The 26,975-nt window shown below is 43.5% G+C and overlaps 1 protein-coding gene across 1 annotated transcript; it reads right to left on the bottom strand.

Moving 5' to 3' along the window:
- GLRX (glutaredoxin) lies at positions 1-26,595 on the bottom strand. Its single transcript, XM_077289441.1, has 3 exons — positions 26,324-26,595; positions 6,191-6,311; positions 1-127 (listed from the first exon to the last, which is right to left on the bottom strand). Exons 1-2 carry the CDS (start codon positions 26,528-26,530, stop codon positions 6,195-6,197), a joined length of 324 nt encoding a protein of 107 aa, XP_077145556.1. The 5' UTR covers positions 26,531-26,595; the 3' UTR covers positions 1-127; positions 6,191-6,194.
- Between the last annotated feature and the right edge of the window lie 380 nt (positions 26,596-26,975).

The raw sequence follows: 26,975 nt of genomic DNA on the forward strand, positions 1-26,975 counted from the left end.
TTTTTATGGAATGATTTTTATTAATTTAATACCAGCTTTAATGGTAAACTCCAATAAATATTTTGAGTGGCATCATTAGGTCACTTGAGACTTGGAATCTGGGCTGAAACCAGTCAGTCATTGGCTTCTGTAAAGAAAGAGTAAATCAGAATTCAGTATATGCCAATGAAAGGCAACATTTAAATATTGTAATTCAAATCTGTACATACAAAATAAAAGCATATAACCCATCATTTGTCTAGTTAACCCCTTCTGGGAATGGGACGTGAATATGCATTACATCTCGAATGCAAGTTTTTGGAGTGGGTGCAGGAGCTGAGCCGTTAGCTACGTGACACTGCTGCTATCGGAGCAGTTAGCTGCAGTTTAACCCTGTAGATGCATCGGTCAATAGCAAGATAAAGGTGGGTGCCACTTTATAGTTATGGCAGTAAGTGGTCTACTGAACATCACATGTTTACTATCTTTATATGCTAGTGCTTTATAGGAGACTAGCTGAAGAGCCCGGCGTTGCCTGGACATAGTAAATATCTGTGGTTAGTTATAGCACCTCACTTCTCATTTTCCCATCACGCCTCTCATTTTCCCCCTCACATCTCTCATTTTCTCCCTTACACCTCATTTTCCCCCTTACTCCTCATTCCCCCTTCACTCCTCTCATTCCCCCTCACTCCTCTCATTTCCCCCTCACTCCTCTCATTTCCCCCTAACACTTGTCATTTCGACCTCACATCTGTAATTTTCCAATCACTCCACTATTTTCCCTCACTCCTCTCATTTTGCACTCACACCTTTTCATTTTCACCTCACACCTCTCATTTTCCCCTCATTATATACATGTTTGTCATCTCCCTTATATATAGTATACACCTGTATGTCATCTCCTGTATATAGTATATACCTGTATGTCATCTCCCCTGTAAATAGTATATACCTGCTGTATGTAATCTCCTCCTGTATATTGTATATACTTGTGTCATCTCCTCCTGTATATAGTATATACCTGCTGTATGTCATCTCCTCCTGTATATTGTATATACCTATGTGTTATCTCCTCCTGTATATAGTATATACCTGTATGTCATCTCTTCTGTATATACTATATACCTGTAGGTCATCTCCTATATATAGTATATACCTGTATGTCATTTCCCGTGTATATAGTATATACCTGCTGTATGTCATCTCCTCCTCTATATACCTATGTGTCATCTCTTTTATATAGTATATACCTGTATGTCATCTCCTCCTGTATATAGTATATACCAGTGTGTCATCTCCTCCTGTATATAGTATATACCAGTGTCTCATCTCCTCCTGCATATAGTATATACCTGTGTGTCATCTCCCCTGTATATAGTATATGTGTGTCATCTCCCCTGTATATAGTATGTACCTGTGTGTCATCTCCCCTGTATATAGTATATACCTGTGTGTCATCTCTCATGTATATAGTATATATCTGTGTCATCTCCCCTGTATATAGTATATATCTGTGTCATCTCCTCCTGTATATAGTGTTTACCTGTAAGTCATCTCCATTATATAGTATATACCTGTGTGTCATCTCCTCCTGTATATAGTATATACCTGTGTGTCATCTCCTCCTGTATATAGTATATACCTGTAAGTCATATCCTCCATTATATAGTATATACCTGTGTGTCATCTGCTTCTGTATATATGTGTGTCATCTCTCCTGTATATAGTATATATCTGTGTGTCATCTCCTCCTGTATATAGTATATACCTGTGTGTCATCTGCCCTGTATATAGTATATATGTGTGTGTCATCTCCCCTGTATATAGTATATACCTGTGTGTCATCTCCCCTGTATTTTGCACATACACACTACTATTAGTAGTGTGGAATATGCAAAAAAAAGGGGGATATGACATGGTTTACTGTATGTAAACCATGTCTCATATCATGTCGGGTTTAGGCAGGAGAAATGAAAAGCAGGCAATTGAATTACCGGCTTTTCTGCTATATCGCGCTTAAGTAAATATAAAAATATATAGATTTCCCATTGACTTGCATTGGGTTTCGTGTTTCGGCCGATCCCCCGACCCCGACTTTTCAAGAAGATCGGCCGATTTCACTAGACTCGACTTTTGAGAAAGTCGGGTTTTGCGAAACCCGACTCGACCTCAAAAAAGGAAAAGTTGCTCAACCATAATCCTAACCCTAACCCTCGACCTCAAAAAAGGAAAAGTCGCTCAACCCTAATCCTAACCCTAACCTTAACCCTAACCGTAGGGATCCTAACCCTAACCCTAGCTATTTCTATTTATGGTGGGGTTTCTTGTTGATTTTGATGATTGGCAGCTGTCACACACTTCTCAGCATGCGTTTCAAAAACGCAAACGCAGGAAAAAACGCATGTAAATGCGGCAAAACGGCGCGTTTTTTTTACCGCATGCGAAAACGCATGCGTCTAAAAAACACGGCGTTTTGCCACATTTACATGCGTTTTTTTCACCACCTGCGTTTGCGTTTTAAGCGCTGCGTTTTTAAACGATAATGTGAAACTAGCCTAAGACCTCGTTCACACGTTATTTGCTCAGTATTTTTACCTCAGTATTTGTAAGCTGAATTGGAAGCCTGATAGGCAGTATATATTAGCTCACACATACACATAATAGACTGACAGCTGCCGTATTTCCTATATGGTACATTTGTTGCTCTTGTAGTTTGTCTGCTTATTAATCAGATTTTTATTTTTGAAGGATAATACCAGACTTGTGTGTGTTTTAGGGCGGGTTTCATGTGTCAAGTTGTGTGTGTTGAGTTGCATGTGGCTACATGCATGTAGGGACTTTTGTGAGATGAGTTTTGTGTGGCGACATGCATGTAGCGACTTTTGTGAGATGAGTTTTGTGTGGCGACATGCGTGTAGCAACTTTGTGTTTCGAGTTGCATGTGACAGATTAGTGTAGCAAGTTGTGTGCAGCAAGTTTTGCGCATGGCAAGTTTTGCGCGTGGCGAGTTTTATGTGTGGTGCGTTTTGAGTATGTGCAAATTTTGTGTGAGGCAACTTTTGCATGTCTTGCAACTTTTGTGCATGTGGCAATTTTTCCGCGTGTGCAAGTTTTGCGTGTGGCGAGTTTTCCATGAGGTGAGTTTTGCACGTGTGGCGAGTTTTGCGTGAGCCTAGTTTTGCATGTGGTGAGTTTTGAGTGGCGACTTTTGTGTTTGAACTTTTATGTGGCGAGGTTGGTGTATGTGTGGTGAAATGTGTGCTGAGGGTGGTATGTGTTCAAGCACGTGGTAGTGTGTGGCGCATTTTGTGTGTGTGTTCATATCCCTGTGTGTGGTGAGTATCCCATGTCGGGGCCCCACCTTAGCAACTGTACGGTATATACTCTTTGGTGCCATTGCTCTCACTCTTTAAGTTCCCCTTGTTCACATCTGGCAGCTGTCAATTTGCCTCCAACACTTTTCCTTTCACTTTTTCCCGATTATGTAGATAGGGGCAAAATTGTTTGGTGAATTGGAACGTGCGGGGTTAAAATTTCGCCTCACAACATAGCCTATGACGCTCTCAGGGTCCAGACGTGTGACTGTGCAAAATTTTGTGGCTGTAGCTGCGACGGTGCAGATGCCAATCCCGGACATGCACACACACATACATACACACACACACATACACACACACACACATTCAGCTTTATATATTAGATTGCTCATTTACAATACACTGCAATCAAACTATTACAGTGCATTGTACCTGTGATTTAATGACCAAGTAACCACAGGTACAAGAATATATATATAAAAAAGATTGCAAAAATATTTTTAAACATACATTTAATTGGTTCTAATAATGAAGAGAGAATTATATATATATATATATATATATATATATATATATATATATATATACATACATACATACATACATACATACATACATACATACATATACACACACACACTACTCAAAAAAAATAAAGGGAACGCTAAAATCCCACATCCTAGATATCACTGTATGAAATATTCCAGTTGTGAGTCTTTAATCATTACATAGTGGAATGTGTTGAGAAAGATAAAACCTAAAAATGATCAACGTAAATCACAAATAATATCCCACGGAGGCCTGGAGCTGGAATGATGCTCAAAATCAAAGTGGAAAATGAAGTTACAGGCTGATCCAACTTCAGTGGAAATACCTCAAGAAAAGAAAATCATGCTCAGTAGTGTGTGCGGCCTCCACGTGCTAGTATGATCTCCCTACAACGCCTGGGCATGCTCCTGATGAGGCGGCGGATGGTCTCCTGAGGGTTCTCCTCCCAGACCTGGACTAAAGCATCCTCCAACTCCTGGACAGTCTGTGGTGCAACGTGACGCTGGTGGATGGTGTGAGACATGATGTCCCAGATGTGTTCAATCGGATTCAGGTCTGGGGAATGGGCGGGCCAGTCCATAGCTTCAATGCCTTCATCTTGCAGGAACTGCTGACACACTCCAGCCACATGAGGTCTGGCATTATCCTGCATTAGAAGGAACCCAGGGCCAACCGCACCAGCATATGGTCTCACAAGGGGTCTGAGGATCTCATCTCGGTACCTAATGGCAGTCGGGCTACCTCTGGCGAGCACATGGAGGGCTGTGCAGCCCTCCAAAAAAATGCCACCCCACAGCATTACTGACCCACTGCCAACCCGGTCATGCTGAAGGATGTTACAGGCAGCAGATCACTCTCCACGGTGTCCCCAGACTCTGTCACGTCTGTCACATGTTTTCAGTGTGAACCTGCTTTCATCTGTGAAGAGCACAGGGCGCCAGTGGCGAATTTGCCAATCCTGGTGTTCTGTGGTGAATGTCAAGCATCTTGCATGGTGTTGGGCTGTGAGCACAACCACCATCTGTGGACGTCGGGCACTCAGATCATCCTCATAGAGTCAGTTTCTAACAGTTTGTGCAGACACATGCACATTTGTGGCCTGCTGGAGATCATTTTGCAGGGCTCTGGCAGCGCTCCTCCTGTTCCTCCTTGCACAAAGGCTGAGGTAGCGGTCCTGCTGCTGGTTTGTTGCCCTCCTACGACCCCCTCCATGTCTCCTAGTGTACTGGCCTGTGTCATGGTAGTGCCTCCAGCCTCTGGACACTACACTGACAGACACAGCAAACCTTTCTTGCCACAGCTCGCATTGATGTGCCATCCTGGATGAGCTGCACTACCTGAGCCACTTGTGTGGGTTGTAGAGTCTGTCTCATGCTACCACGAGTGTGAAAGCCCAACCAACAAACGTGACCAAAACATCAACCAGAAAGCATTGGTACTGAGATGTGGTCTGTGGTCCCCACCGGCAGAACCACTCCATTTTTTGAGGGTGTCTTGATAATTGCCAATAATTTCCTTCTATTGTCTATTCCATTTGCACAACAGCATGTGAAATTGATTGTCAAACAGTGTTGCTTCCTAAGGGGGCAATTTGATTTCACAGAAGTTTGATTCACTTGGGAGTTATATTTTGTATAAGTGTTCCCTTTATTATTTTGAGCAGTGTATATAGCTGACATACTGTTTTCAGTCACCTAGAAAGAGCTGTCACACAGCCCCATCTACTAAAAAATAAAGAAGTTATTGGTCTCAGAAGATAGCAACACGAGTCAAATAACATTTTAACAGATATATACAATTGCCATTAACATAATCCTTCTGGCACAATGTGAACATGTCTCTTTAAAACGCACCATAAAAATGAAAACCGCAGGTGACTAAATAGTGGGTGGGTGGAGGGGGGTTCAAGTCTACTTTACTTGTACATGTTTCATGTCCGTATAAGATAATTTAAGGAATAGCATTTAAACCCACAACTCATCCTGGAAAAAAACAAGATTTCATTTGGCAAAGTCAACATGAAAAATAAAGTTACAGCTTTTGGAAGACTAAGATAAAAATAAAAACAAGCATAAAAAAAGAAAAATGGTGCGAATAGGTTAAAGGGAGTGTGGCAAAATCTTTTGGTCTATTAAACCAATCACAGCGCCAAAAGTATCTGCAGGAGCCCTTTAAATATCCTATATTAATGTGAAATAATTAAGTAATGAAAGAAAAAAATAAGCTGAATTCTTATTTAATCAGTGCATTTACCTAAAAGAACATTAAAGAAAAATATTTAATTAAGATAAACCAATGAAAAAACAATTTACAGATCCCATTAATGCCACTGAAGCAGTTACCATTTCATTTCTCCAGGGCTCCAATTGATACAAGCATTTTCTCTAGCTCTCCACTGCCATCTAGTGGTACCAGGTCAGAACAACCGCCAATGCATTTTTCTCCAATGAATATCCGAGGTACCTTGAGAAAAAAATGAAATATTTAATTTTTCAGGTATGGTATTGTATTTAATATTTTATTATCTAAGACTTTTTTTAATTTAGCAGTATTTAGATCAGTATTCCAAAGCAAAATATCAGCAGTGGGATCAAAACATGGAAGACAACTAAATCTTTCCATAAGTTTCCATTTAAATTTGGTTTGCATTAAATGCTAATGTATAATATTGTTGCGTGAAAGGGCCTAAGACTAATTTTTTTATATAAGAGTAATACAGGCACATTTTATAGGCCCTTATGATGCATTATTAGAACCTCAGTCATGGTGCCAGGCCATAATACTATAACCTAACAGTAACATATGTATTAATCCTGGTATATTAATTTCTGATGCACATATAGTGTGTCAGTCGGCAGATGCTATAGTAATGCAATAACCGTAATAAAAATGTAGTAAACTAAAATCAAAATGCACAATCTTTTGGGCACAGATTCTTAATTAGTTTTTTTCCATGTTGCTTCCATTATATTCAATACTCTATTTTTATTTCAAAAATTCTTCCCTAGAAAAACTTTACATTATTTTGTTCAGGACTGTAAAACATCTGGTTGAACATGGTTTTAGATTTTGTGATTCTGTTACACTTTGGAATCAGAAGAGTGCCCTAGAAATAGTTTTTTAAAAATCACCAAAAGCTCATCATGGGAACAAGGCTTAGGTGAGCAAAAAAATGCTGTCCGCCACAGTTTTGCGCACTTCTGAATAAAAGGATATCGCTGAACAGAGATACAGAGATTCACTATTCATTATAGTGAATGGATCTTTCGGGGTTTCATCTGAATCATGTCACTCGGAGGATAAATATGATCCCAAACATTTTGTAAAATGTTCCCAATAAAAGCATCAACTCAAATTTTTCACTCCCAAATCCAAATGCCCCCTCTCGTCTGAGCGCCAAAGTGTGCCTAAACCTCATTTAGTGTCCATTTGTTTGGGATTTCTGTAGCGATGAGAGCCCGCCTAATTTATGGGTGTGTGTCTCCAAAAGTAAGAGCTGGGCCAGGGGATTGATCTGAAGAATGTATTTCAGAGATTTACATGGAAACCCTGGTGTAAGCGCTTAGCACAGAGCACAGGATAAATGAGCCAAACCTTACTGCGATCTTTGGGAGGCAGCACGAACAAATCAACAGCAGGTGAAGAATTGACTTTATTTATTTTTCATGCCGTTCCTCATATAAGTGATTAGACGACTTTATTCTTCGGGTCGGTGCAATTGTATACGATACCAGATTTTCTGCTTGGCTGCTGTCACACACTAAAAGGAGATTTTTTTTACAGAAACTAGTTTTTGCATCACCATATTTTGAGAGCTATAATTTTTCTATACTTCAGCCAACAATCGTGAGCTTATTTTTTGCGGGACGAGATGATGTTTTTACTGGTACTACTTTCGGACACACAACATTTTTTTTATCCCTTTCTATTCTGATTTTTGAGAGGCAAAATGAACAAAAACCAGCAATTCAGGAATTGTTTTTTTATTTTTTATTTTATGCTGTTTAGAGTGTGATAAAATTGATAAGGCAGCTTTATTTTTCGGGTCAGCATGATTACAGCGATACCACACTTATATCTTTTTTTTTTTTTAATGTTTTGGTGCTTTTGCAAAAAAAACTATTTTATAGACTATATGTATAATTATTTTTGCATCGCTTTATTCTAAGAGTTATAACTTTTTTATTTTTCCACTGATGGAGCTGTATGGCAGCTTGCTTTTTGTGGGACAAGATGACGTTTTCAGCGATACAATTTTTATTTGCATTAATCTTTTTGATCTTGTTTTATTCCACTTTTTGTTTGGTGGTATGATGAAGCATTGTTTTCTGCCTCATTTTTGCAATGTTCACTTAACTACTGGGACAGTTTTATAGCTCGGGTTGTTTGCGATGCGGCGATACCAAATATGTATTGTTGTTTCTTTTTCCCTAAAAATATTCATTTATGGGTACTTTGTATATATTTATTTTTTCAATTATTTTGTGAATTTTTTACATATTTTTACCATTTTTTTGCACTTTTTTTTTATTTGTTTCATTATGTGACTTTCAGTTTTTACAGTTTGATCTCTTGTAAAGCATAGCATTTGCTATGCTTTATAAACTATCAGCACTGCACTGACAGGCAAACTTGCCACACCATGATCGGCCCCTTACAATGACGATGCAGGGGCGCTGATCGAAGAGCAGAGGGGGCTACCTTCCTCTGCTAGCCTGCTAAATACTACGATCGATATTGGTCGCAGTATTTAAGGGGTTAAGGTGCTGGGAGCGGTACTGGCACCGCTCCTTCACTGAGTGCTGTGTGTCAGCTGTCAGAATCAGCTGACACTTTGTACATGCAAAATCGCCATGATGTATCCATACATCAAAAGTTGGTAAATACTAGGCGACCTGGACATATGCATATGTCAAAGGTTGTAAAGTGGTTAACTTAAGGGCATAAAAAGTAAATTTTGATAACTTTAAAATTTTCAAAATGTTTTTCCAAAATTTCTATATTTTCACAGATGAATGCAAAAAACATTGAACGAAATTTACCACTGGCATAAATAATGTGTCACAAAAAAAAAAAATCTCAGAATCAATGGGATACTTTGAATTATTAAAATTATTACCACATAAAGTGGCAGTGGTCAGAATTGTAAAAGTTGGCCTGGTCATAAAGGTTAAAACCGACTGGGTGGTGAAGGGGTTAAAGATGAAAGATCAATATGCACAAATAAGTCCTCAAAGAGTTCGATACACAGAAAAATAAAAAGAGGCAGTAGTGTAGCTTCCGCAGGGCCGAGGGGCCCACTGGGAGTGACTGCCATTCCTAACTGCGCAGCGCGCCAATATGGTTAAGCTCTGCAGTAGAGCACAATCGCTCCCGGGTCTGTAGAGTGGAGGTTGCTTTAAGCCTGTGAGAACCTTGGATTCAAACAAAATGAGCAAATACCGTGCAGTAAATCAACAAGTAAAAATAGCACATGTAAATATCATAAGATACTTAACCAACACGGTTTTGATAAAAAAAAGAGCATAAAAGTCATCTTAAGGTGTACCCAATGAGGATGGACCCTAGCTCTTGTAGTTCACCTCGCTATGTGCCAGCAGACCTCAAAATAGACAGAAGCAGAGCAAGACCCAGACCTGATTGTTTAAACAACTGCCTGTGTATAGCTATATAGATAAGATGCACAGCACATTGCATATCAACATACACTCACCGGCCACTTTATTAGGTACACCATGCTAGTAACGGGTTGGACCCCCTTTTGCCTTCAGAACTGCCTCAAATCTTCGTGGCATAGATTCAACAAGGTGCTGGAAGCATTCCTCAGAGATTTTGGTCCATATTGACATGATGGCATCACACAGTTGCCGCAGATTTGTCGGCTGCACATCCCAAAGATGCTCCATACAAGGCAGGATGGATCCATGCTTTCATGTTGTTTACGCCAAATTCTGACCCTACCATCCGAATGTCGCAGCAGAAATCGAGACTCATCAGACCAAGCAACGTTTTTCCAATCTTCTACTGTCCAATTTCGATGAGCTTGTACAAATTGTAGCCTCAGTTTCCTGTTCTTAGCTGAAAGGAGTGGTACCCGGTGTGGTCTTCTGCTGCTGTAGCCCATCTGCCTCAAAGTTCGACGCACTGTGCGTTCAGAGATGCTCTTAGGCCTACCTTGGTTGTAACGGGTGGCGATTTGAGTCACTGTTGCCTTTCTATCAGCTCGAACCAGTCTGCCCATTCTCCTCTGACCTCTGGCATCAACAAGGCATTTCCGCCCACAGAACTGCCGCTCACTGGATTTTTTTTCTTTTTCGGACCATTCTCTGTAAACCCTAGAGATGGTTGTGCGTGAAAATCCCAGTAGATCAGCAGTTTCTGAAATACTCAGACCAGCCCTTCTGGCACCAACAACCATGCCACGTTCAAAGGCACTCAAATCACCTTTCTTCCCCATACTGATGCTCGGTTTGAACTGCAGGAGATTGTCTTGACCATGTCTACATGCCTAAATGCACTGAGTTGCCGCCATGTGATTGGCTGATTAGAAATTAAGTGTTAACAAGAAGTTGGACAGGTGTACCTAATAAAGTGGCCAGTGAGTGTATGTTCTGGCTCATTTCTTTGTTTTTGCTTTAAAGCATCTATCACCACATTAGACCTATCTAATCTATATATATAAGAGGCATCGTGATTACTCGCTAATCCCGCCCCCTGCACAGTAGCACCACCCCCACCACACACAATCCTGCCCCCACATTACCACACACAATCCCGCACCCCCACCACATTACCACACACAATCCTGCCCCCCACCACATTACCACACATAATCCCACCCCCCACCACATTACCACACATAATCCCACCCCCCACCACATTACCACACATAATCCCGTCCCCACACATTACCACACGAGGCTCTGTCCCCCCACATTACCACACGAGGCTCCGTCCCCACACATTACCACACGAGGCTCCGTCCCCACATATTACCACACGAGGCTCTGTCCTCACACATTACCACACGAGGCTCCGTCCCCACACGAGGCTCTGTCCCCACACATTACCACACGAGGCTCTGTCCTCACACATTACCACACGAGGCTCCGTCCCCACACGAGGCTCTGTCCCCACACATTACCACACGAGCCTCCGTCCCTCCTCATTACCACGAGGCTTCGTCCCCACACATTACCACACGAGGCTCTGTCCCCACACATTACCACATGAGGCTCCGTCCTCAAACATTAACACATGAGGCTCCATCCCTCCACATTACCACACGAGGTTTCGTCTCCACACATTACCACACCAGGCTCCGTCCTCACACATTACCACACGAGGCTGCGTCCCCACACATTACCACATGAGGCTCCGCCCCCCACATTACAACACGCAGCACTTCCTTTCTATGTAATTCAACCACTTCAGCCAAGGTAAACGTACATCTAATTACATCCGCATTCTCCCAAACAAAATGAGCCAAGAAGAGTCGCCAGGTCCATCTCACAGGCTGCAGGAAAATCCGGACAATGATGCAGTAGCTGATCGACAACAACAATATCGACTAAATCGTAGGATTGGTTATCAACAACGAACACCTGAGCAGATTGATAAGGACAGAGAGAAATATCACAAGGTTTATATCAAACGAGTGACAGAAAGAAGGGAAGCTGATATATATAACCAGCGTCAACGAGGAAAGAATTTGACACCTGCGGAAGTTGAAAACAACAATGCCCGTCAACGTAAACTGCCACCACCTTCGAGGTATGCAGCAAGAAATCCAGAAAATATACCCAGTAAACACCACGTGGGAAAGCGAGACGTTACGTGTAGTGATTGCGGTGCATCTCACTTTTGGAAAGAAAAATTACACAGTGCAAAGTTTGCGTCGTGCTGCAGAAGTGGTACTATACACTTACGTGAAGTAAATTAATATTCTCAGCAGTTTCAAGCATGGTTAACTGAAGATACGAACGAGGCAACAATTTTTAGAAAGAACATCAGAAAGTACAACAGTGCTTTTGCCTTTGCATCCTTTGGATTTCAGTCAATGAAATTTTCTGGTGGCCCACCCGTTTTAGTCATTCATGGACAAGTGTACCACTGTACATCAACTTCTCTAAGGTAAAAGACCTGAATACAATTAAATGTTCGTTTTTAATTAATTCCTACTCTTTTAATAATTAAAAATATATTTATGCTTTCTTTAGATCTGATACTCCTTCGTGTTTACAGAGAAATTTTAACTTAATTTATGTTTCGTTATGAAATTTGTTTAGATGCTGGAATGAATAAAAAACGCATATCTTACTGAATCCAGTTTGTTGTTGATTTTACACTGTGAATAAGATGTATTAGTATTATTCAGATTTTTAATGATTATTATTGTTATTAACTTCATTTTAAGTTAATTTACCACCTGCGTAAGCGCTATTGAATGTTGTCATTATTTAATTTAGTTTAATCACTAGCAGCGTTAATTAGATGGCAATGAGCGTGCCGAGCGTTAGCTGGCTGGAAACACCTAGTGTATTAATATGGGTATACAGGTTATAGACTACTGAGGAGAGTGATGCCTGTATATCTCAAATCAGATGACTTGTTGCTGTTGATTAAAAATCTTTTATTACTTAATATTAATGACCTCTTCTAGGCTCTGGGGAGGATGCGACCTGCAAGATAAGTCTGCCTCTAGAGCTTGTTATAAATATAAAGGGCCACTACCAGTGTGATGGCCGCTCTCTGCTCTCCTGATCTCACTGCAGAGCTGTGTGTTATTATAACTGACACACTATTAGTATTATTATTTATTATTATAGCGCCATTTATTCCATGGCGCTTTACATGTGAGGAGGGATATACATAATAAAAACAAGTACAATAATCTTGAACAATACAAGTCACAGCTGGTACAGGAGGAGAGAGGACCCTGCCTGCGAGGGCTCACAATCTACAAGACACCTCTGGAGGTTCCCCTCAGCTTCCAGCTCACTGGCAGACAGGGTTGCAATATTGTTACAATACAGCAGAGATCTGCAAAAAAATGTGCTTACAAGAAGACAAATTTCATTTTTCCTGTTCTGTGTTAGTTACTTGTCTCACACTGGTGACTTCCTTTATTTAAAATAAGCTCTGGAGGCAGAGGTATCTTCCAGGCAACATCCTCTACATAGTCTGGAAGAGGTCATTTTCATATGAAAAATGTGGATTTCTCTGCAACAAGACATCAGATTACAGATATCAAGATATCATTTTATTCAACTTCCTATTACCTACATTCCCATATAGTTGGCTTAGAAGGGCTGATCCTACTGACATATTTCCTTTAAACCTGTGGATTACAGAACGGCAGGGTAATGCACTGGATGAGATTAGGACACTATGGCGTGATGATGTCCCCACGCTGGGACTCTGACATCCTGTGCATGTGCCAGCGTGATGACGTAATTGCGTTGATCTGCCTGTGCTTTAGGGGTGGACTTCTCAGAACCCTGGATTAGGTAAGTATATGATGTTTTTCTTATTTTAATTAGGGCTTGAGACTGATTGTGATTGTGGGGGCATCATAAAGTAAGGAGGACCTTCTTAAAGTGGGGTGGTTATTGTGCAGACCCTCACAGTGTGTGGGCCCCATATACAGTGTTATGGCTACTGTGGGAGGTTTTAATATGGTTTGGAGGTTACTGACAGGCAGGGCCCTCATACATGGTGGGGGCTACGGTGTGGGGGCCTTCATATTGTGTAGGGACTACTGTGGAGACCATTATACAGTTTGATATCTACTGTGTAGTCCATCATATGGTGTGCAGATTACTGTTGACCCTCCTATATTTTGGGCTGTGCTGTGGGGCCATTATACAGTCTGAGGGTCCCCACACTGTATGACGTCACCCAACAGAAAACCCCAAAGTATGAGTATTACTCCATTATACAGTGTGAGTGTAAGGAGGAAGACCGGGCTGCAGGTACCTGTACTGAAACCAAAATACATTCTCAAGTGGTAAATGCCACTGAGAAAAATGAAGTGAAGGAGAAAATACTAGTAAAAGCAAAATATTTATTATGAAACTTGTTCTAAAAACATGTAATGCATGAAACAATATTAAGAATAGACAAAAACGGGGGGGAACGGAAACCTCCAAATACGAGGGGAGACTAACACAGCACTATGTCCAAAAAACAGAGAGCTAAATTATGCAAATATCATAAAGCTCATAGAATTATACACAAAAATAGGTAGCACACAGACTCAGTTTTGGCATATGATAGTAGAGGCAAAAATCACTGAATGTGCAGCGTTAAATCAGGTGTACCCAGAGTGCTAGCAAAAGTTTGCTGTAAGTCCCTGGGGAGTGGAAAGACACGCTATTTTGCCTGATTTATGTGCGATGAAGCTAAACAAAGTAGCTAGAGATAGTGATTTATATGTGCTGCATTAAATCAGATGAACCCAGAGTGATAGCAAAAAATTGCTGTAAGTCCCTGGGGAGTGAAAAGACACACTATGTAGCCTGATTTATATGTGATAAAGCCAAACAAGGTAGCTAGAGATGGTGATTTACCTGTAATTAAATGTGCCGGATCTGTGCGCCAAAGACAAGGTGCTGTGAGGGCTCCCCTGCGCCCGACAAGCGCCGTTTCACAATTAGCTTCTTCAAAAGGGGCCCATTTTGAAGAAGCTAATTGCGAAACGGCGCTTGTCGGGCGCAGGGGAGCCCTCACAGCACCTTGTCTTTGGCGCACAGATCCGGCACATTTAATTACAGGTAAATCACCATCTCTAGCTACCTTGTTTGGCTTTATCACATATAAATCAGGCTACATAGTGTGTCTTTTCACTCCCCAGGGACTTACAGCAATTTTTTGCTATCACTCTGGGTTCATCTGATTTAATGTAGCACATATAAATCACTATCTCTAGCTACTTTGTTTAGCTTCATCGCACATAAATCAGGCAAAATAGCGTGTCTTTCCACTCCCCAGGGACTTACAGCAAACTTTTGCTAGCACTCTGGGTACACCTGATTTAACGCTGCACATTCAGTGATTTTTGCCTCTACTATCATATGCCAAAACTGAGTCTGTGTGCTACCTATTTTTGTGTATAATTCTATGAGCTTTATGATATTTGCATAATTTAGCTCTCTGTTTTTTGGACATAGTGCTGTGTTAGTCTCCCCTGGTATTTGGAGGTTTCCGTTCCCCCCCCGTTTTTGTCTATTCTTACAATTGTTTCATGCATTACATGTTTTTAGAACAAGTTTCATAATAAATATTTTGCTTTTACTAGTATTTTCTCCTTCACTTCATTTTTCTCAGTGGCATTTACCACTTGAGAATGTATTTTGATTTATGCTGGAGTGACTTTAGCCACTGCTAAATATAAGGACTATGGGAATAAGGTACCTGTACTGAGCTGGGTGCGGAACTGTTGAGGCTGCCTCCCTTGTTGCCTGGGGGAAAGAATTAAGAGCAGCACCAACCTCATGACCTGGGTAGGAGGGGCAAGATAAAAGCAAAAGCGTGTGTAATGACCCAACCCCTACACCGTCCTTTCGTCTGATAGCAGTGTGAAGCTCTTGTAGAGTTTTCATGAATTGGGTCACAGTTTCCCCCTCTAGTTGTACCCAGTAAAACAGTCACATGCGAAGTTCCCCTACGTCAGTGGGGTACCCATGCGTCTCCTCAAGTATGCACAGCACTTTGTCCAGGGTATCTCTCTCCCGGGGGACCTATGCATGACAGAATCCCGCGCCTCCCCTTCCAGGGCCATCAATGCAATTTCTGCCTCCAGGGCTTGTGTCATGGGATGCATCCGCATCATTCCCCGGATACGCTCCGTCCAACTCCACAGCATTACATTGTTTCCAGTGAACCTTGGCAAATTATTCAACAGGACTCCCAGGGAAATGCTAGACCTGGGAACTTCCCCAGCTGAATGGTCTGCCCTTTCCGAGGCTACCGTGTGACATCCTGCCGACTACGCCAAATGTAATAGTATGCAGGTACTGAGTATGTCACCACGGAACAGACAGACCAACAGTTGAGGGGTTTAATAACATGAATCAGGTTTTCCGGGAGGAAGCAGTGGAATATAACTAGCAATAAACAGTGCAAAAATATGGGAGTCAAACAGTGTAACAGAAATAAGCAGGATTTCTTGAGGAAAAGCATTAAGCTACTTACGGGTAGCGGCATTTCTCGGAGGCCCATGACAGCACGACGAGAGAGGGGATCCGCCCATCAGGAACAGGAAACCTACAGATACAAAAGGGTGGCACCTCTCCCATGCATCAGTTGTATTTCAGAGCCTTGAGAGGACTACCGCGGTTAGTGGCACGCAAAAATATACATTATATACAGTTTATATACAAAATGTTAACCAATATATTGGAACTGGGTATCATACGTGAGATATATACATTATAGGAGGTGCAACCCCCACGTGAATAGGGAGGGAACTAAGGGTGCGGTCATGGGCCTCCGAGAAATGCCGCTACCTGTAAGTAGCTTAATGCTTTACTCGGACTCCCATGACAGCACGACGAGAGAATTACAGAGATGTAAGGTACCTTAGGGAGGAACTATGGCCTGTAGCACCCTTAACCCGAAGGTGAGATCAGAGGAAGCCCCCAAATCCAACCTATAGTGTTTAAAGAAGGTGGACGGGGATGACCATGTGGCCGCCTTACATATCTGGTCGATTGATACTCCAGATTTTTCCGCCCAGGATGTAGCCATGGCCCTGGTGGAATGCGCCCTCAGATTCTGCGGAGTCGGACCCCCACCTGCAGTATAAGCCAAAGAGATAGCCTCCCTAATCCACTTTGCTAGTGTGTACTTTGATACCCTGAGACCCTTTCTAGGACTTTGGAAAGATAAAAATAACGCATTATCTTTCTTCCATTGTATCGGTAACAGAGATGTATTCTAACAGGCATCGTCTAACGTATGGAGTAGCTCTTCTTTAGGGTTGGAGGGATTGGGAAGGAAAGACGGTAAAACTATCTCCTGTGACCTGTGAAACCGTGATGACACTTTTGGTAAATAGGCCGGGTCCGGTCTGAGGACTACCCTATCTGGCAGAAACTCTGTATAAGGGGGAAGCCTGGAGAGAGCTTTTATGTCTCCTACCCTACGGGCAGATGTTATTGCTACCAAAAATGCTGTCTTAAGGGATAAGGCCTTAATTGAAGCTGATTGTAATGGTTCAAACGGCTCTCTAGTCAATGCTGACAGGACTAGGTTGAGATCCCAAGGCATAGATCTATCCTTATGTATGGGTCTAGCTCTACTAGATGCTTTAATGAACCTTGAGATCCAATAATTATTGGCGATGTTACAGGAAAACAGGGCACCTAGGGCCGAGACCTGTACCTTTAGAGTACTAGTGGATAGATTTAGCTCTAAGCCTCTTTGCAGGAATTCTAAGATCTGTTTTATAGGTATTCCCTCTTCTAAATTAAAATCAGAAGAGGCCAGGAATTTCCGCCAGGTTCTAGCGTAGATTGTGGCGTTATCTGTTTCCTACTTTTCATAAGGGTCTCAATTAAATTTGGGGAGAACCCTTTGTTTTTCAGTAACGCCCTCTCAAACTCCATGCCGTTAAATGGAGACTCTTTACTTGTGGATGGCTGATCGGACCCTGGTAGAGTAAATCTGGAATGTCCGGAAGCACCCAGGGGTCCTCCACTGACATGATCCTGAGCCAGGTGAACCAGGCCCTTCTGGGCCAGAATGGGGCAATCAATATAACTCTTGCCCGATCTTCTCTTATCTTCCTGATTACCAGAGGTATCAGGCCTAGCGGGGGGAACGCATAAGCCAGCCGAAAATCCCAATTGATCAGAAAGGCGTCTACCGCCAGAGGATTCTCCCTGGGATTTAGGGAACAGAATTTTATTGTCTTTCGGTTGTCCTTGGTGGCAAATAAATCCACCTCTGGATGTCCCCATTTGTGGACAATCTGGTTGAACACGAGACTGTTTAGAGACCACTCCCCTTGTCTTAAGGTGTTGCGGCTTAGAAAGTCTGCTTTCACATTTTCTTTTCCTCTTATATGCAGTGCGGTTAAAGATAGAAAATGGTTCTCCGCTGTCTGGAATAGACGATCCGCCACTCTCATCAGTGATTCGGAATGAGTTCCACCCTGGTGATTTATGTATGCGACCGCCACCTGGTTGTCCGAGAGGATCTTGACATGGTGACCCTGCAGATATATGAGGAATTTTTTAACTGAAAGTTCAATTGCCATTAACTCTCTTTGGTTGGAGGAGGCTGATGTTAGGGGGTCCCATAGACCCTGAACTATCATGTCATCCATGTGTGCTCCCCAACCCGAAGGGCTAGCGTCTGTTGTTACAATACGTGTCACCTGTGTCACCCAGGGAACTCCCGCCGATAAATTGTCATTGTTTAGCCACCATCTAAGAGATGTAAGAGCTTTTGGACCCAAAGTAATCTGACTCTGCAAAGACCCTTGTAAAACTCTATCATTAACCAGTACCTCGGATTGTAAAGGTCTGGTGTGAAATTGGGCCCAACGGACAGCGGAAATGCATGAGGTTAGAGATCCTAACAGGGACATAGCCTGTCTAAGGGTCATGGATGGTTTGTCAATTGCCCTAGACACCTGTTGTTGGATGTGTAACAACTTGTCGGGCGGAAGAAAACACTGTTGGGTTTCCGAATTTAACAATAGCCCTAAGAATCTCTGTATTTTTTGGGGGCTGTAATCGGGATTTTTCATAATTTAAGATCCACCCCAGATGTTCTAGTTTGGTTGTGGCCGTTTTTATCTGTAGGCACCCATCCCTTCAGGAACAGGAAACCAACTGATGCATGGGAGAGGTGCCGCCCTTTTGTATCTGCAGGTTTCCTGTTCCTGATGGGCGGATCCCCTCTCTCGTCGTGCTGTCATGGGAGTCCGAGTAAAGAACACTTATCAGTCTGATGAGGACTTGCTTGAAGGGTCGTCTTCTCCAACGTAGGTGCTGAGAAACAGCGGCACTTGTCGTCCCTCTGTTGTCCGTGGGCTGAGTAGTCTCTAGGAGCCCGCTACCTGGGGTTCCGGGAGTTAATGTGATATGCTCAGGCTCTGAGTCTTTAGCTTTTTTGCAGCACAGCCTATTCCGGGAAAAGGATGGTCAGTCTATTATTAAGTCTCTCACCAGGAATCAAGGGCTCTTCACTGATACAGTGGGTACCAGGGGTCACAGTCTCTGTACTGATACCGTGGGTACCAGGGGGTCACAGTCTCTGCACAGGTCTCAAAGCGCCCCTCTCCAGTCACAGCAGAGTCCGCTTTCATGTACTCACAAGATGCAGTCTTTCTGGGCAATCTCCCTGTATTTGTCCTCTGACTGGGAGCTCTCTCTCTCCCGGTGCGCAGCTGCACCCTGCTCTGACCGCTGCTCACGCTGCTGTTCCTTGCGCAGGCGCCTTTCCCGCTCTCTGCCCGGCTTCCTTCCTGTCCCAGTCTCTAAGTCTGCCCCCTGGGGAACCTGCAGCACAGCTCAATGGTTCCAGGCATAGAGCCGAAAAGGTAACAGCCCCCAGATTCTTCTTGTGCTTCACCTCCTTACATTTACGCAACAACTGGCTGCGAACTACCAGCAGCATGCAGCCGGGTGAGCAGTGTGCTCCGTCCCCTGAGTACCGGTGCCACGACAGCCTGCGTTGGTTGGTTCCCCCGTCTCCATTGGGGCTGCTGAGGAGAGAGGTACCGTGCGCTTAGTGACAGAGTACCACACATGAGCAGAGGAGAGAAGGTGAGCACCGGACGAAACTGTGCAGCCTTCACTGCCAGTAACTTTGCGCCCATTTACGTTTGACACTGGAAGTGTCGCAGCCTTGTTTGCTTCGGCTGCGCGTGTTTATGGGGTCCAGCAGAAGGTACCGAAGTCCGACTGCTGCCGCCAGAAGACGGACCATCATTTAAAGGACCCCATCTGAGGACATCTTCCCGGACACTCCCGATACTACAACCCCACACTTTATGATGGCCCTAGTGTAAGCAGGTTGTGGGATGCAGTGACAGAAGGCAGAGCAAGGGTTAACCAAATGTAACAATTTAATGGAACATAGTATTCACCTCTTGCAGGGAGGCAAATGGTTAAAGAACGGTTAGTAAGAATAATGAAAATAAAATAATAACAGTCCAGTTAAGGAACTTATTGTGTCCTTTCTGCTTCTCCTCAGCAGGTGATCCCGCAAGGGATTACTCTAGTGGCCGTTCACATTGTGGGGACCATTTTACATTTTTAGGGATACTGTGGGGTCCAACATACAGTGTGGGGTGTTCATAAAGTGTGAGGTCCACCTTGGGGGACCATTGTACAGTATTAGGTTCATTATGCAATGTGGGGGCCACTGTGGAGGAGGGGCCTCAAAGTTTGAGGACTACTGTAAGGGCCACTATATAGTGTTGTGGCTACTTTGGAGGTCATCATACTGTGTATAGGGAAGCAGAGGGTACATTATACTGTGTAGAGGTTGGGACCCATCACACTGGGCATAGGGGAGCTGTAGGCTCATCACAGTGTGCATAGGGGAGCTGTGGGCCCATCATACTTTGTTTAGGGGAGCTGTGGGACCATCATACTGTGTATAGGAAAGCTGTACATGGGGGAACTCAGGAGACATTATTAAATGATACGTAGGCAGTTAAGAAGAACTATTGTCATATGAGAACTCAGGGTATTGTGACCGTCAAAGGTGCACATGGGGCATAAATACTTTCTAGAGGGCAAAATGTGGACACTGTTTACTAGGGCACTTGCACAGAGCATTTATATTATATAGGGTGCAATTTTATCATCGAATTGCACATAGGAGGCATTTTACTTTGCAAGGGACACAGTGGTGTGCATTTCCTTCAGCACATTATGTGTTGAGAGGTTGCGCGTTAATCTGCCATTTTAAGGGCTGGGTTTTTGTGGACAACCATAGAGCAGGTGGGAGGTTGTCCACCTTATCTCCACCCCAAGTTTGTTCTTAGGTTTAAATAGTCGGCCTCTAGTGATGAGCGAATATACTCGTTACTCGAGATTTCTTGAGCACGCTCGGGTGTCCTCCAAGTATTTTTTAGTGCTCAGAGTTTTAGTTTTTATTACCGCAGCTGAATGATTTACATCTGTTAGCCAGCATAAGTACATGTGGGGGTTGCCTGGTTGTTAGGGAATCCCCACATGTACTTATGCTGGCTAACAAATGTAAATCATTCAGCGGCGGCAATAAAAACTAAAACTCCGAGCACTAAAAAATACTTGGAGGACACCGAGCGTGCTCGAGAAATTTCGAGTAACAAGTATATTCGCTCATCACTAGAGGCCGACTATTTAAACCTAAGAACAAACTTGGGGTGGAGATAAGGTGGACAACCTCCCACCCGCTCTATGGTTGTCCACAAAAACCCAGCCCTTAAAATGGCAGATTAACTCGCAACCTCTCAACACATAATGTGCTGAAGGAAATTTATGGGTTCAAATCACTGAAGCTATTGACCTCCATAAAACACATCCCCTCCAACACTTTGCCAGTGACTTTGTCACATATGGGACCGTGCTGATGTCCTATTTTTTTCCTCAGTCTGTTCAAGGTAAAAAAAAAAGTGAAAAAAAAATTGCAGCATTCTCAAATTACACGCAGCCATGCAAATCAACGAGTTAGTGGGAAAAATTGGACTGCACTGGGATGACATCTGAGTACGGTCCGATTTCTACAGACTGACAGAATGGAGTAAATTTTTTTCTTCTCATCTGAGAATCTGATAACACTTACCACATATGGATCAAACCCTGGCATTTGGTCATAGTGTGATCAGCATAATTGGCCTGATTTGGTCGGATGAAAGAAAATACTGTCATGTGACCCAAGCAGGACTGTCAAACTGTCAAAATGTTCAGGCCCCATTAAAACTCCGCCCAGGCTCTAGTCCAGCTCCACCTCGACCCCCTCAAACCTTCCACAATTCCATTGCCCACTCTTGGAAAAACTCCACTTTGGCACTATGTCCTCACCCATCACACATTTAGGCCGGGATCACACATGCGAGAAACACGACCGAGTCTCACATGTTAATACTCGGCACTGCCGCATGCTCAGGAGCGGAGCATGCGGCTGCATGTATTGCTATACGGCCGCACGCTCCGCTCCTGAGTGCCGGCGGCAGTGCCGGGTATTAACATTCGAGACTCGGCTGCGTTTCTCGCATGTGTGATCCCGGCCTAACAGTTCCCATTTAGTGATGAGCGAGTGTGCTCGTTACTCGGATTTCTCCAAGCATGCTCGGGAGGTCTCTGAGTATTTTGGCGTGCTCAGAGATTTAGTTTATGTCGACGCAGCTGCATGATTTGCGGATGCTAGACAGCTTTTTACATGTGGGGATTGCCTGTTTGTTAAGCAACCCCCCACATGTATACAAGCTGTCTAGCAGCCGCAAATCATGTAGCTGCGTCGACAAACTAAATCTCCAAGCACTCCGAAATACTCGGAGACCACCCGAGCATGCTCGGAGAAACCCAAGTAACAAGCATATTGGCTCATGACTATTCCCATTGAATACCAGATCACGTACATAGCCAGCAGCTTTTACTTTGGCCAAAAGAATTTTTAAACCGCCACCACGACAAGGTAGACTCTCTTATCAGGGGACTACTCTACTCTAACTTATTAAACTTTTCTAAATGTGTCCATTACTCTTTTTAGGTATATTGTTATTTATTTTTCTTTAAAGGAACGAGTCACATACATTTTTTATATTCATTGAAACCAGATTGATTTTTTTTTGTAATCTGTATTTCTGATTGCAGATTATTGTAGTCTGTTATCTGTACATTTATGGAAGCTGCACTTCTGGTTGAAGATCTGCCATGTGAACTGGCCCTAATAATTATCCCATATGTTGTGTAGACGGGATAAGTATTAGGTTACTAGAATATTCCCTTTAAGACAGGCATCTGTATCTTATTGCAGACAGGCAGGCAGCAGTCAATAGGGATGAACTTTTTAATACAAGTATTTTGCAGGCAGCAGACAGACAGCCTCCAACTTCACACTGCGCAAATAGGGAGGTGGTGCACAAGTAGAGTAGCAGGTGGGTGGGCAGGCGCACGCACCTCATCGCTTTCAGGACCGCAAATCCTGGATTTAATGTGCCGCAAGCACCCAGGGCGTGCCTTCATCTTAGGAACAGAGGGTGAGCTCTCAGCGTCTGAGGTTATTGATGGCCCCCTCTGCTGCGGCCATACAATGTAAGTAACTGTGTCCCCGGGGCTTAAAAAAGCAAAGTAATTAGCTCACTCCCCAGAGTGCCACGCAGAAGGCAAGGCCGTTTATACAGTGGCTTGTCTGTGCTGCTTCACTGCAGATTGGGCAGCATGTCTCATCCAGTCCGGACCCCCCTCCCCGCTTTGCTTCTGCTCCCCATACACCAGCACAGCGTCGGATTGGAGCACCTTGGGCCCACCAGAGAAAATCATTCTTGGGGCCCACTATGTAGCTACATAGAAATAAATACTAGACCACCAAATGTGCAGTAAAACACGCTAATATCAGGCTATAATATAAGGTAGTACACGTCTTAATTATGTAGCATGGGTTGGGGTAGCACCCTCATAGAATATAAAGTAGTCCCCTCATAGTATATAAAGTAGCCCCCTCATATAGTATAATGTAGCCCCCTCACAGAATATAATGCAGCCCTCATATAGAATATAATGTAGCCCCCTCATAGCAAATAATGCAGTTCCCCATAGAATATAATGTAGCACCCCCATAGAATATAATGCAACCAGCCTCAGAGTATAATGCAGCCCCCAAAGGGTATAATGTAGCCCCCTTAGAGTATAGTGCAACCCCCTCATAAGGTATAATGCAGACCCCCATAGAATATAATGTAGCACCCTCATAGAGTTAAATGCAGCCCCCTTCGAATAGTATAATACAGCCCCCCATAGAATAGCATATGGCCCCCCACAGAATATAATGTAGCCCCCTCATAAGGTATCATGCTGCACCCCCATCATAGGGTATTATGCTGCCCCCCATCATAGGGTATTATGCTGCCCCCCTCATAGGGTATCATGCTGCCCCCATCATAGGGTATCACGCTGCCCCCCTCTCATAGGGTATCATGCAGCTCCCCCATAGGGTATCATGCAGCTCACCCTCCCATAGGGTATCATGCAGCTCACCCCCCATAGGGTATCATGCAGCTCACCCCCCATAGGGCATCATGCAGCTCACCCCCCTTCCATAGGGTATCATGCAGCTCACTCCCTTCCATAGGGTATCATGCAGCTCACTCCCTTCCATAGGGTATCATGCAGCTCACTCTCCCTTCCATAGGGTATCATGCAGCTCACTCTCCCTTCCATAGGGTATCATGCAGCTCACCACCTCTTCCATAGGGTATCATGCAGCTCACTCTCCCTTCCATACGGTATCATGCAGCTCACCACCTCTTCCATAGGGTATCATGCAGCTCACTCCCCCCATAGGGTACCAGGCTCACCCCCATAGGGCATGATGCATCTCACCCTTCCCCCATAGGGCATCATGCAGCTCACCCCCCATTCTATCAAGACTGATATTAAAACAAAAACAAAACACAATACTCACCTATCCTCGCTCCTATGCTGATTCCAGCAGCGGCTCTGCTCAGATGTCAGGAGCTGCGCTGCAGTCGGCCTCCCACACAGCAGGTACGCGATGAAGTGATGTCATCGCAGACCCGCTGTGTGTCAGAGGCAAGGGGAATCATAGGAGAGGGAGTGTAATCTGATGCTCTCTCCCCATTAACGAGCGCTGGGGGGCGGCGCTGGCGCCGGGACCCCTGGCTTACGGCTCCATAGCGGCCCCCAGCCCACACTGAGCGGGGGCTCTGGTCTGCGGCCTCTGATAGCGGGCAGTGTTTAGCCACAGCTTGCGGCAAACACTGCCCGCTATTAAAGTGAAATGAATTTGCTCCTCTCCACGCCCATGGGGAAGCATGAATATTCATTTCACTTTAGCAGCTGGGATGGGCTTAGGCATCCTGTCACCCGCTGCTGTTCTGCTGGCACTGGGGGCCTCATAGCAGCTGCGTGGTATGCTGCTATTAGCGACACCCCACTGGCTGGGGGCCCCTGGAGCAGCGGGGGCCCTAGGCAGCTGCTGGCACTGTATGCCAACAGGTGTCAGGGCCTAGGCCCACCAGAGAATCCTCTGGTTCCCTCGGTGGCCCAGTCCGACCCTGCACCAGTAATGGAAGTAACACCATGATGGAGGCCCTGGACCCTAACCTCAGACGAATGGTTGCATACAGAGACTAATTGTCCACATGTAAAAAGATCACAGCATGCACTAATCTGGGGTTTTTTTTCGATTAAACTTGCAAATTAAGCTCAATGAATGCTGAAAAAACAAATGTCATAAAGACCCAATTTTAACTGATCCAATGCAAATATTAACATAGGAAAATATACTTTGCCTTGTAGAATTTTAAAATTGTTGAAGTATAAGAACATATAGTAAAGGTTCTCAAAAACAGACATAAAAAAGACAATACGGGGAACAGAATTGTCTGTTTTTCATTAAAAAAAAGGCGATTTTTCATAAGCTGTCTAAACCCAGCCTTAATGCAACCAGGCAAAAGACAACACAAAGCTTTCATCTAATTGCTTACTGTTTTCCCTGCTTGCTGTGAGGTCATGGTTACGTAACGTAACTGTGTATTGTCTCTGTGAATTGCGTCCTTCACATATTGTAACCAGGGAAAGTCAAACGACTGAGACCACCCTGCTTTAAAAAATTCAAATATATTAAACTGAATTACAACTTCTTAAGGGGTCTTCTCATCTGTAAGATTTAATTTAGATCCGGCCTAGAACTTGTACTGCTTTTATTACAGGAGAGATATTCATAATGAACAACGCCACATTCTAAAAATTAAGACCGCATTTATATAGACAACACTTTAGTTATTACATCGCGCCAGAGTTTGTATTGATTATGGCATTTCTACTGTTCTTGGCTATTGTGGACATTAGGAAAAAAAGGCCAATTCTAGAAAATGTGAAGCCAAGTAAAAGGAAAGGTATAACATTCTAAACTGAGCGGATGAAATGCAGCATCTTGCGGAAAAAAATGCAACGTGTGATTGATTTTCATAGACTGTTACAATATCTGTCTGCCGTAGTAAAGCTGGGACAGTGTAAAATCAGGGATATAACCCTGGCTCTGCGCTTCGGCTCGGATATCAATATCTCGGACTGACGTATGCAAACATTTGATCCGTTGGCTGCTTTGTGTATGATCCAAGTACAGGCACACACCCTTCCCGGCAGGTATGGTGTATGCATCACAGGACACTGAACTAGAAATGAATGACAGTGCAAATTATTACCTGGAACGTGTAGGGTTAAAATGCGCCCCGAACATTATATTATGTATAATAGGCAATTGGGACATCATAGTGAACTCACCGTTCTCTCTCCGGTGATCTTCAGAAAATAATCTTGCAGACCGTTCATTATATCCAGAGTGGCAATATTAACGATTTCCAGATGTCCCTCCTTGAACTTGTATTTTTGCAGAATTCCTTTTGCTCTGGCACAAAAGGGACATGAGATTTTCTCAAACATGGTGACTTTGGAAGCAGAAAGTTTACTCTGTACGAAATTCTGGGCCATTGTCGGAGAGGGAGAACTCCTTTGTTAACAAGTCAGTTGTGAGAGAAGGGAAATAGGGTTGTGCAACTGAGTCCAGTAGGAGGAGGGAGAGTGGTGGGTGGACGTATCGCTGCTCAGTTTGTTCTCTCATTTTAACACTGTCCTTTCTGCTTCCAGCTCAGCCTGTTAAACCACTTAGACAATAGAGTGGCCATTACTTGAAAAAGTCAGCTCTGAGAATGAAAGTAAGCACAGCTCTAATAATGCTATGTCATCGCTTGCTACATGCAAATGCATAACTAAGGGGAAAATAAATCATGTGCTGTATTTTTTAAGTCTGTTTCGCAGGAGACAACGTTGAAGTTATTTGTAAAAAAAAATTCTTGACATGTTGCAGCAGATGATAAATTTGTTGAATCACAGTCATTTAAAACTACCTTCCGATGTCTCTGATTTATGTGGAGTA

The sequence above is a fragment of the Ranitomeya variabilis genome, chromosome 1, assembly GCF_051348905.1.
Source record: "Ranitomeya variabilis isolate aRanVar5 chromosome 1, aRanVar5.hap1, whole genome shotgun sequence".
Lineage (NCBI taxonomy): Eukaryota > Metazoa > Chordata > Amphibia > Anura > Dendrobatidae > Ranitomeya > Ranitomeya variabilis.

Bases quoted from the DNA above. Each gene is read 5' to 3' on its own strand.
- GLRX (XM_077289441.1), bottom strand. From the start codon at position 26,530: ATGGCCCAGAATTTCGTACAGAGTAAACTTTCTGCTTCCAAAGTCACC. The intron at 6,312-26,323 runs GTGAGTTCACTA...TTTTTTCTCAAG, and splicing joins AGATCACCGGAGAGAGAACG to GTACCTCGGATATTCATTGG.